Below are 12,427 nucleotides of genomic sequence, written 5' to 3' on the forward strand. Positions count from 1 at the left end.
CTTCTGTGGCTGCCATCAATGTCTTACTAATTTTGTTAAATGCAGAGATGGTGAGTGGACTTCCTTCTGAAAATCCGTGCAGCGTTTCTTAGGACGAGGGTTATTTCCACTTCTTCACACGAGAATGTATAATCAATGCGCGCTGGACAGGTAAGTGTGTGATGTGTGTGTCAAGGCTGCTGAACAGTGAATAGTCCCTGCTATGGTCTCTGAGCTGTGAGAATGGTGGGGTGAGGGTGGTGTAGCGGGGCTTATGGCGCAGTGAGCGCGAGGTAAATGGGGCTAAAAGGCTGTGAATGGGCGCAGCGGCGTGCGAACTGAAGCGCAGTAATTATTGCGGCGGAATTGTGTTCTTCCGCCGCGTTTTTTCCTCCGGAGCTCAGGAGCGGAGCTGACATTAGGAGCAGCGCTTTGTGCTCAGCTCTTCAAGTTTAAAAAACACGCGCGATTGATTCGGCGCAGCTCAAAGCCGCCGCCATTGTGCGCGAACACATTGAGTTTTGATTGGGAACAATGGTGTTTCTCAAATTTCCAGCAGAAAACCCCCCTGAACTCCATCTGTGATCTCAATGAGAGCCGGCCGCTTTTCTCCTGCAGCCGCCGGAGCTCGCGCAGATGTGGAGGACTGGAGCGCGCTTTAATTGGCCGCTTTACCTGCTAAACACACACACACACACACACAAGAGCGCGCTCGTGCCTCCAATAAATTCGTTTAGTCGATTCCGTGATTGTGTCCCCTGCAACTTAAAAACAATAAAAATAAATTTTTAAAAGATTCCGTAAAAACATTGAAATTTTCCGTACCAGCACTAGGATTTTTACCGGATTCATAGTCTCACCCCGATTTATTTAACAGTTTTAGAGTTCAGGTTTTACCGTATAATTAACAAATACGTACCACAATCAGCATTTGTGCTAATGGCATAATTAAAATGATTTTAATAAATACGTGTGGAAATAAGTTGGACTTTCAAAAAATATTGAGAGAATTTACATTTCCACACTCTAGATTCTTCAGATAAGTGTGTGTTCAGTTAACGGGGTTCCGAGGGTTGAATGGAATACTAAGTGAAAGAATTATATTTGAAAAATAATTGGTCGCATCTTTTTTTTTTCCTTTGGTTAGCGGGGCCCAAACCTTGGCCCGCCTTCCCGTCCTCTGAACCTCTTCCATAAAGCCGAGTATTATCGCTCAGCACTCTGTTTCGCTTTTGCGTTGGCGTCCGGTTTCTGTCTTTATTCCAACGATTAAAACTTTGCAGTCACTGAACTCTGGTTAAAGGTGATGTGTGCTGGTGCTGGTGGTGGTTTCGCTGGTCACCTGTAGCTTATTCATTCTGAGTGATTTTACTGGTGTGTTTTCTTGGCCCATGGCCTGCATTCTGCCAAGTATTCAAATATTTATATGGATGAACAAACACCTGAAGTATTGCTATCCAAATATTTTTAAATAATTTTCATTACAGACCAATACAATTATTGTTATTATTATTATCTTCATTATTATTATTATTACTATTATTATTATTATTATTAGTAGTAGTAGTAGTAGTAGTAGTAGTAGTATAATGCACGTATATTCAGTCTATTCTGCATGTTGTGTTGTTCAATTCTGTAGCCGAATACGTCAGTATTGATGAACACATGATGATGATGATGATGATGATGATGATGATCCAACAAAAATGGTAATCAATTTCACTTAATTAAGTTTTGTGCACATCTGCCCGTCTAATATAAACACTCTTAAATGGCACAACCAACTAATAAACCTATGCGCATACGTCCATTTGCAAATGCTCTGAGCGTGAGGACAATAAGCAAATAATAAATTTAATCTCAAGACTCTAAAACAACGACACCTATTATCTTTGATGCCAAGCACTGAATAGCGCCCCCTTGTGAAGCACTTCCTAAACATGGGTATGTTAGAAATAGCGTCACTTATGGTGCAGTTCCTGAGAATGTGTAATGGGTTTAGGAGGAAACTTCACAACATTAAATGATACTTGTTTATATTTTCACTTTAAATTGTATTGGTTTTTCAATAACAGTAAAAGAACGGGAAGGAATAAGGGGAAAAGGAAAGGGGGTATCAGGTTGTTCTTGATGGGGTTACAGATCATGGACATACATTAATATTTCCAACATATTCCATTAAGTGATTACAGCTAATGTCTCATCTTTGTATTTACAAGGCTTTGACCTTATCTCATCAATGTTTGCCCATTTTTATTGAATTGATTCATTTCCTGCCTTAAAGCATGGGTCATTTTTCCCATCTGATATATTTCCTGTACAATATCAACCCATTGACTTTCTTTGTATGTTTCTATCATCCTTCAGCACAACCTTTAACATTTTGCAGACTTACAATATAGAACTCAACCCAGGGATTTGTAATCCAGCACCTCACTCACTGTGGACACAACACCAAAATGTTAGTAGTTTCATGCAGTAAAATACTATGCTGTAGTGTAGAGCAGTGGGCTGTGTTCAGGTCTCAGAGCTGTAGTGTAGAGCGGTGGGCTGTGTTCAGGTCTCAGAGCTGTAGTGTAGAGCGGTGGGTTGTGTTTAGGCTTCAGAGCTGTAGTGTAGAGCGGTGGGCTGTGTTTAGCTCTCAGAGCTGTTGTGTAGAGCGGTGGGCTGTGTTTGAGTCTCAGAGTTGTAGTGTAGAGCGGTGTGCTGTGTTTAGGTCTCAGAGCTGTAGTGTAGAGCGGTGGGCTGTGTTTAGGTCTCAGAGCTGTTGTGTAGAGCGGTGAGCTGTGTTTGAGTCTCAGAGTTGTAGTGTAGAGCGGTGTGCTGTGTTTAGGTCTCAGAGCGGTGGGCTGTGTTTAGGTCTCAGAGCTGTTGCGTAGAGCGGTGGGCTTTGTTTGAGTCTCAGAGCTGTTGTGTAGAGCGGTGGGCTGTGTTCAGGTCTCAGAGCTGTAGTGTAGAGCGGTGGGCTGTGTTTGAGTCTCAGAGCTGTAGTGTAGAGCGGTGGGCTGTGTTTGAGTCTCAGAGCTGTAGTGTAGAGCGGTGGGCTGTGTTTAGGTCTCAGAGCTGTAGTGTAGAGCGGGGGGCTGTGTTTGAGTCTCAGAGCTGTTGTGTAGAGCTGTGGGCTGTGTTTAGGTCTCAGAGCTGTAGTGTAGAATGGTGGGTTGTGTTTAGGTCTCAGAGCTGTAGTGTAGAGCAGTGGGCTGTGTTTAGGCTTCAGAGCTGTAGTATAGAGTGGTGGGCTGTGTTTAGCTCTCAGAGCTGTATTGTAGAGTGGTGGGCTGTGTTTAGGTCTCAGAGCTGTAGTGTAGAGCGGTGGGCTGTATTTAGATCTCAGAGCTGTAATGTAGAGCAGTCAGCTGTGTTTAGGTCTCAGAGCTGTTGCGTAGAGCTGTGGGCTGTGTTTAGGTCTCAGAGCTGTAGTGTAGAGTGGTGGGTTGTGTTTAGGTCTCAGAGCTGTAGTGTAGAGCGGTGGGCTGTGTTTAGGCTTCAGAGCTGTAGTGTAGAGTGGTGGGCTGTGTTTAGCTCTCAGAGCTGTATTGTAGAGTGGTGGATGTGTTTAGGTCTCAGAGCTGTAGTGTAGAGCGGTGGGCTGTGTTTAGATCTCAGAGCTGTAGTGTAGAGCAGTCAGCTGTGTTTAGGTCTCAGAGCTGTTGCGTAGAGCGGTGGGCTGTGTTTAGGTCTCAGAGCTGTTGTGTAGAGCGATGGGCTGTGTTCAGGTCTCAGAGCTGTAGTGTAGAGCGGGGGGCTGTGTTTGAGTCTCAGAGCTGTAGTGAAGAGCGGTGGGCTGTGTTTAGGTCTCAGAGCTGTAGTGTAGAGCGGAGGGCTGTGTTTGAGTCTCAGAGCTGTAGTGTAGAGCGGGGGGCTGTGTTTGAGTCTCAGAGCTGTAGTGTAGAGCGGTGGGCTGTGTTTAGGTCTCAGAGCTGTAGTGTAGAGCGGTGGGCGGTGTTTAGGTCTCAGAGCTGTAGTGTAGAGCGGTGGGCTGTGTTTAGGTCTCAGAGCTGTAGTGTAGAGCTGTGGGCTGTGTTTAGGTCTCAGAGCTGTAGTGTAGAGCGGTGGGCTGTGTTTAGGTCTCAGAGCTGTAGTGTAGAGCTGTGGGCTGTGTTTAGGTCTCAGAGCTGTAGTGTAGAGCGGTGGGCTGTGTTTAGGTCTCAGAGCTGTAGTGTAGAGCGGTGGGCTGTGTTCAGGTCTCAGAGCTGTAGTGTAGAGCGGTGGGCTGTGTTTAGGTCTCAGAACTGTAGTGTAGAGCGGTGGGCTGTGTTTAGGTCTCAGAGCTGTAGTGTAGAGCGGTGGTCTGTGTTTAGGTCTCAGAACTGTAGTGTAGAGCGGTGGGCTGTGTTTAGGTCTCAGAGCTGTAGTGTAGAGCGGTGGGCGGTGTTTAGGTCTCAGAGCTGTAGTGTAGAGCGGTGGGCTGTGTTTAGGTCTCAGAGCTGTAGTGTAGAGCTGTGGGCTGTGTTTAGGTCTCAGAGCTGTAGTGTAGAGCGGTGGGCTGTGTTCAGCTCTCAGAGCTGTAGTGTAGAGCGGTGGGCTGTGTTCAGGTCTCAAAGCTGTAGTGTAGAGCAGTGGGCTGTGTTTAGGTCTCAGAGCTGTAGTGTAGAGCGGTGGGCTGTGTTTAGGTCTCAGAGCTGTAGTGTAGAGCGGTGGTCTGTGTTTAGGTCTCAGAGCTGTAGTGTAGAGCGGTGGGCTGTGTTTAGGTCTCAGAGCTGTTGTGTAGAGCGGTGGGTTGTGTTTAGGTCTCAGAGCTGTAGTTTTGAGTGGTGGTCTGTGTTTAGGTCTCAGAGCTGTAGTTTAGAGCGGTGGGTTGTGTTTAGGTCTCAGAGTTGTAGTTTAGAGCGGTGGTCTGTGTTTAGGTCTCAGAGTTGTAGTTTAGAGCGGTGGTCTGTGTTTAGGTCTCAGAGCTGTAGTTTAGAGCGGTGGTCTGTGTTTAGGTCTCAGAGTTGTAGTGTAGAGCGGTGGGCTGTGTTTAGGTCTCAGAGCTGTAGTGTAGAGCGGTGGGCTGTGTTTAGGTCTCAGAGCTGTAGTGTAGAGTGGTGGGCTGTGTTTAAGTCTCAGAGCTGTAGTTTAGAGCGGTGGTCTGTGTTTAGGTCTCAGAGTTGTAGTGTAGAGCGGTGGGCTGTGTTTAGGTCTCAGAGCTGTAGTGTAGAGCGGTGGTCTGTGTTTAGGTCTCAGAGCTGTAGTGTAGAGCGGTGGTCTGTGTTTAGGTCTCAGAGCTGTTGTGTAGAGCGGTGGTCTGTGTTTAGGTCTCAGAGCTGTAGTTTAGAGCGGTGGTCTGTGTTTAGGTCTCAGAGCTGTAGTGTAGAGCGGTGGGCTGTGTTTAGGTCTCAGAGCTGTAGTTTAGAGCGTTGGGCTGTGTTTAGGTCTCAGAGCTGTAGTTTAGAGCGGTGGTCTGTGTTTAGGTCTCTGTGGCACAGTGGGCTGTGTTTTAGGTCAGAGAGAGTGGTTGGCTGTATAGGAATCAAAGCCAGAGTAGTGTGATGGGTTGCTTTGTATCAGAACTGGAGATGTTTAGGTGGGTTATATCGTTGTCAGAGCTGTAGTAGTGGTTTGTTGTTGTTTGTGTGTTAAGTGCCAGAGCTCTACAGGAGTGTTGAGGTGTATGCTGTGTGTGAGAGCTGGGTGAGGTAGTTTAACTCTCAGAGCTGTATTGGAGCGGAGTGCTGTAGAGTGTTTGGCTGTGCTCAGTTCTGTGGCCTGAGGGGGATTCCTGAGCTGAGCTCCAGAGCGCTGCGCACAGCGGCCGCTTTTCATGGCGCGCAGAGGTTAACAACCTAATGAGGACTTGGTGATGAGCTGAAGCGTGTAAACGCCCCCCGCTGTCCCCCTGTATCTGCTACTCTAACCTCAGCAGCGGGGAGAACAAACCCGCACAAAACCTCTCCGCGCCGCCGCGCGCACACAGACATGCTGTTACATATGTTGGGTCAAGCATCTCCTTTGTGGCGCTTTGACAAAAAAAAGCGTGTAAAACTCACTCATCTGTGGCGCTTAGAAGGCGAATGAAAGGCCCGTATGGAGGTTTGATGCACAGGCCTGATGAACTGTTGAAAGAATGTTGAATTTCTTAAGTGCTCACAGTCACTTTTAATTGCCCCGGGGGCATTTAATTGGAATTCAGAGACGCCCATTCAATTAAAGAGTAGTTTTGAAGTGGTGGGTGTAGGCTGGTCCCATTATGAGGGCAGCTTTAAAAACGTAATAATAAAACAGTGCTCTGTGGATTTGAATGGGAATGGGTGTGCCTGCTTAACTTTAGAAACTGACCAACGGAAACACTGAGCTCACGTTCGATTATTCGATTCGATTACGCTAAAAATAACCCACACGCCTTTAAATATTAAGGTGTTTATATATCAGTGGCTTAATCAATCCTATAGGCCTTGTATTCATATCTGTATATGGCATAAACCTATATATTTACTGGATTAATTGTTAGATACCTTTATTTGAGAAATCATTAGCACAGATATTTTAATATACATTTATAGAATACTCTATGTATATGAAACATATTTAATTTGAAAAATGTATGAGGAATTTATGTAAATAGTGTGCCACTTCACATAAAGATGTTATCATTTAAAGTAAGTTTTTTTTTTCGTTTATTATAACCGATTAATCGAAAGGGCTGCAAATGTATTATTATTAGTTTATATTAATGTAGAAGTCTGTAGTTTGCTGTAGTTTAATAATTTAATAGCTGCTGGTAAACAGATCTGCTCTGTGTTCTTTGAGTAAGACAGGATTTAAAGCACGAGGATTTATGAAACCGGAGTTGCTTTTTGAAATGGCTATTTTTTTTCAGCCGCGCGCGCGAGAGAGCGTCGAGATAATGACTTTGAATGTCAGAAAGCTTTAGTTTAATATCGCCTCGATTAGTGCGCTGCTGGGGTAATTGAAGGTGTAGATGAGAGGGCGGTGGGGCAGATGGCATTTGCTTACTGTGATTCCGAATGTAAACACAGAGAAGCGACGAGGGAAACTCGCCGCGAAGGGGGTTTAATTCCCACCCGTTTTCAGCCAGGACCCACCGTCCTCGCGCTGAGTGGCAAGTAGTTCACCTCAACCACTGATAGTAAGCGGGAACTAACAACCAATCAGAACACAGGGGGCGGGGCCTGCCGGAACACGGGTGTAAAATACGGCGGTGTCCAGACTGGAGCAGATTAGCCCGGGAATCGGAGCAGTCGCGAGTTGATCAGTAATAAACACCGCGCACACATGTTCTCTTTATGCTCCTAGGAATCAAAACGAGAAAAAACACAGCTTTAAAAATCTATTTATTTTAAAAAGAAAGGTTGGGACAACTTTTTAAAGCGAAGCATAGCTGACACGTCCGAGACGAACAGCTTTATTTGTAATAAAGCAACAATGTATCAAAATGTAGCTACGTTTTTATACATAGAGTGATATATATTCTCATAAGAAATTGTATTATTTCTGTTACAATTAGACAGTTGCAGTTACAGTTATTAAAAAACTCCAGTTACCGGTTGATGCACTTTAATTAAGATTAATTTAAAAATGTTTGAGTTATAAAATATGTCGTTTGATACAGGATATGTTCCCTGTTCCATATATTAATAACATTTGATCAAATTTGTTGTTCAATATAAGTTTAATTAAAATAACGTATTTCAATTCAGTAAAAGAACTAAACCGCTCTTGTACGTTTGAAGTTCGTATTAATTACTAATCCAAGGGTAAACGCTACAGTTTGGTAGAACTCATATCATATACTATAGAAATGCATTTCAGTATGTGGTTGTTTTATACAGTTTTAATGCATTTTAACATAATTAGATTTAATATTAAAAATATTTGATGATATATTATATTGTTTTGATAATAATTATTTTAATGTAATTTATTAAAGATGTATATGTCATAAATTAATTTTATTTTAATGTTGATTAAAAGGCTTAATTACAATTAAATATAATTTGGTTTACGTCATGCTGTATTTTAAACTTTTTATGTTTTTTATTATGAAATATCACGTATATTTTAATGTGAATTGATCATTGTCTTAAGTTTTTTTCCCTTCCAATATATTCATTTATAATATCATAATCTCACAGCAATTCAAAAAATATCATCTGATGTTTAAATGTATCATTTATTCACCAGCTTTAATGAGACATAAAATCTACAATGTGTTATTCTGCTATAGACAGTAAAAATTTTTTATTTATTTTTACAATTTTATTGTGGATGGATCAGCACTATTATTAATATTATTATTATTATTAGGATTATTCAATAAAACACGGACGACTTCATTATTACATGATTATTAGACCTATTGGTATTTGTAGTAATATTAGTATTATCATTATTATTTTTGTTGTCAAAGTCAAATTTAGTTCATTAACGGTTGCAAACACGCGCCGGTGTCTAAGCCGCGTCTAACAAGATATTTATCACCGAAACAGTCATTAGCCACAGGTTACTATCAAAAGCAACTACAGAGTCAGAAAACTCTTCACAACAAAATATAAAAATAATAAATAATTACTTTACATTTGTGAAAAGTGAAAATATATGATATAATGATACTGTCTCAAAGTTATACTCCATTATTAAAAACCTCATAAAAACACTATCGTAAAAGAATATTAATTTATGTTCTAAACAGTGAGTACTGTATTATTAACCGTAGTAATATTTTACAGAGTAACACTGTTAGTGGTTTTCATTGGAACAATCTGAAGTGAGTGTGAAAGTAAGTTTCAGCTTCGGCAGCTTACCTTGTCCTCCGCCTCTGGCGCTTTAATATTACACTGCTGGAGCACTTCTTATACGATAGCCTCTCTGCTGTCATGGTAACAATATAGTCATATATATATACTCATATATAGTATGATTTGAAAGCTTTTTCTGGTGGAAAGTGTAAACGCAGCAGAGCAACAATAAGGGCTTCTGCGCTCTTATCACTGGAGGCTGTTTCCTTTGAGCAGTGCACCTCTAAATAAACCAATAGGAACACCAGGACTGAGAGGTCCATATTATCTGATGATATTACCGACTGCGCCATTGGAATGCGCCGCGTGCTTTTCACTGACGGCTTTTCCCGCCCTGTTTTTACGCGGACGGCGTTTCTGAGCTGAAACTTTGCCGCCGTTAACGCTCGTTATTGGAGAAGAGCGCGCAGGTGGACACAGTTGAAAAAAGCTCAAGAGCCAATCAGATCGCCGCCTGCCGCTTTGGCCAATGACGGGCGCCACATTGTTGTCAAATTAGTGTAATGAAAACGCACGAGCAACAATAGAGAGAGTGAGAGAGAGAGTGGGTGAGAGAGAGAGAGAGAGAGAGAGAGAGAGAGAGAGAGAGATGTGTATCCACTGCAGTCTCTTCGGGAAGTTATAGTGTCTCACGCTGAGGCCAAAGCTGCATTGCTCTTATCTGCAGCGCGAGGCGCATCGACTTGTTTGGTTTTGATTTCTCCTCTTTGTGTTTTCTAACTGCGTGGAACCTGTGGCTCGCGCGGGCGTCATTTTGGTCAGTTTGTCAGCTGTAGACCCCGTTAGAGAGACACGCGGCACGGTGTAAGCTACAGAGCGATGGACTTCAGTGTGCAACAAGTTTGAGAAAGTGTTACAGAGTTTAACAACTGGCGAGTGACTTTAACAGCACGAGCTGCTGCCAGCACAAATTAACGCGTTCCGCTTGGACGCTCATGCGCACTGTTGAGCCTTAGCCCGCACTAAACCCGCACCACTAAGCGCGTGATCGTTTCTGAACGTCATGGATCTTCGCCCGGAGATGCCCTCAGCCCCACCGAGCTCGCAGGTCCACCCCTCCGCCACCTCCATGCCCGTATCCGTGGCCGGCGGGCTCCTGCGCGGGCCGCCGCTGCTGCTGCGCGCCGCAGAGAAGTACCCGCGTACGCCAAAATGCGCGCGCTGTCGCAACCATGGCGTGGTGTCCGCGCTCAAGGGCCACAAGCGCTACTGCCGCTGGAAGGACTGCATGTGCGCCAAGTGCACGCTCATCGCCGAGAGGCAGCGCGTGATGGCAGCGCAGGTGGCGCTGAGGCGGCAGCAGGCGCAGGAGGAGAACGAGGCGCGCGAGCTGCAGCTGCTCTATGGCACCGCCGAGGGTCTCGCGCTCGCCGCTGCTAACGGCATCATCCCGCCACGACACAGCTACGAGGTGTTCGGACCGGTGAGCAGCGACACGAGCACAGGTGAGACCCCAGAAAATGTTGAACAAGGAGGGCGCTAGGCCGAGGGGGAGGTGGTCCAACCGGGCTTTACACGCGGGTGTTTATTCTTGGACATTTAAAGTCCAAAAAGTGACTTTTCTAAATTTTTTAAGTCAATTTTTATTATTATTATTATTATTTTTTTGATGAGCGTTTAGCAACAAAAATATTTTTAACACCCACCCCCCGGCAATATTTAGAATTTTTTTCAATAAAGTGAAGTACTTTCTTGTATGTATTTATCGTTTATTTATGGGACAATTAAAAATGTAATTAAAATATATTATACGTAAATGTATGTTTTAAACCGTAAAGAATATTTTTGAAATGTCTCGGGTAGGTTTTGTAAACAGATATAAATGATAATAAAATGTCTTCTTTTTATATGTGAAGAAATCTGAAAAACAATCTGAAAAAATCAGTGTTATTTTATAGATTATATTTAACAAATATTTTAAAGCAGGTTATCGTTGGATGTTTGTCTTACGAAAAAAATGCACTATTTTTTCTAACATAAAAAGTGTTTTAAATACAATTAATTAATTTATTGATCTACATGAATGTCGTTTAATTTACATGTGATGTTTATGATTAATGCTACACACATTTGATGCACGTCTGTATTAATGCTCCACGTTCCTCGCTCTCGTTCAGACTCTAACGTCCAGAAGTTCGAGCTGTTCCCTAAGTCCTCTCAGCCTCCTGCCGCTAAACCCGCTGCTGCAGACTCGGACCACGCGGCCAGTATGTCATCCCCGGACGCGCGTCATTGCTCAGGCCCGGACTCGGAGAACGGTGACGTTGACGGCGAGTCCCTGGTGAATTCTCCGGCGGCAAAGGCGTCGAAGGAGTGCGAGGACACGCCGGCGTCGGTGAGCCCGCTTTCGGACTCGGGCTCGGCGGGGTCAGGCTCGTGCGCCTCAGAGCCAGAAGCGGAGGCAGAGCCGGAGCGCGCGGCCGCCGCGGCGCGCCACATGAACGCCATCGACATCCTGACGCGCGTGTTCCCCGCGCACAAGCGCAGCGTGCTGGAGCTCGTGCTGCAGGGCTGCGGGAAGGACGTGGTGCAGGCCATCGAGCAGATTCTCAACAACGGCGGACACGGAGCCAAAGCGCCCGATGAGCCTTGGGCGCACGAGCGAGCTCTGTCCAGTGCGCAGGCGCCCCTCTCCTCCCCCTCTTCGTCGTCGTCCTCCTCCTCCTCCTCGGCCGCGGGACCAAGACCCCTGCTGACCGGAGCCATTCCGCTGAGCAGCCGCTCCGCCTTCTCCCCGCTGCAGCCCCACGGCGCAGCCGCGCACTTCGGACCCGAGAGCGGCGCCTACCCGCTCGGAGCTCCGCTGGGTCTCAGCCCGCTGCGCCTGGCCTACTCTGCGCACGGGAGAGGCCTCGCCTTCATGAGTCCGTACACGGGCACCGGCCTCATGCCCGCGCTCGGGTTTCGGCCGCCGGTGGACTACGCTTTCACTGACCTCATCCGAGACAGGACTCTCTTACACAAGGAGCAGAGCTACAACAACGCACTCTACGGTCCTCTTGTCAACAACAACCCCGAGAAACAGTGAGGGGCAACTCCACCTGCCCCACAGGCAGTAGAACTCTACAGCCATTGATCTAGACTAAACACCTGATCTGTAGACTGATGGAACTGTTCTATGGGCTTCAGAAGTGGATTAGCAAATAAAAACCTGATCTGAACAGGTCTGACCTATAGTTTTTAAAATGAGTCAGCTGACTTTAGAGAAGCCCAAAAGCTTTAAGATCTGATTTAGGGCCTTCTGGCTTTAGAGGAGGCTTATGGGCTATAGTTCAGATTCAAAGAGTTACTTAAATAAACTTGTATAACCCACAGAATGGGGTCTATGAGACAGTTTCATTTTGCTGGGCTTAAAATGGGTCTATAGTGAACATTTGACTATAAAACAGGTGTGTTGCCAAACATGTCTCTGAAGCAGGTAAACAGAACAGGCCTGAGGTCTACAGAACGAGTGTACAGACGACACAGCAGGTCATCTTACTACACAGCAGGTCTACAGAAAACAGAACAGGCCTGTGATCTACAGAAGAAGTCTATCAACTACAAAACAGGCCTGTAGTCCACAGCTTGGGTCTACAAACAACAGAAGAGCAGAAGAGAAGGTCTACAGACTACAGAGCAGAACTCTACAGGTTACTGAAGACTCACATCTCCTGTTCTCATAAACACCTGTGTACATAAATACCACAGAGAAAGACTGAAACAGACAG

At 45.0% G+C, this 12,427-nt stretch overlaps 1 protein-coding gene across 2 annotated transcripts; it reads left to right on the forward strand.

Moving 5' to 3' along the window:
• The first annotated feature begins 9,720 nt into the window (after nucleotides 1-9,720).
• On the forward strand, nucleotides 9,721-11,789 carry dmrta2 (DMRT-like family A2). 2 transcript variants are annotated; one of them, XM_066644511.1, is made up of 3 exons: nucleotides 9,721-10,162; nucleotides 10,213-10,215; nucleotides 10,835-11,789. In XM_066644511.1, the coding sequence occupies exons 1-3, from the start codon at nucleotides 9,721-9,723 to the stop codon at nucleotides 11,743-11,745; spliced, it is 1,356 nt and encodes a 451-aa protein (XP_066500608.1). In that variant the 3' UTR covers nucleotides 11,746-11,789. The 2 variants fall into 2 exon arrangements, with proteins under 2 accessions (XP_066500608.1, XP_066500605.1); XM_066644508.1 differs by lacking the exon at nucleotides 10,213-10,215.
• Nucleotides 11,790-12,427: the final 638 nt, after the last annotated feature.

The sequence above is a fragment of the Hoplias malabaricus genome, chromosome 14, assembly GCF_029633855.1.
Source record: "Hoplias malabaricus isolate fHopMal1 chromosome 14, fHopMal1.hap1, whole genome shotgun sequence".
Taxonomy (NCBI): Eukaryota; Metazoa; Chordata; class Actinopteri; order Characiformes; family Erythrinidae; genus Hoplias; species Hoplias malabaricus.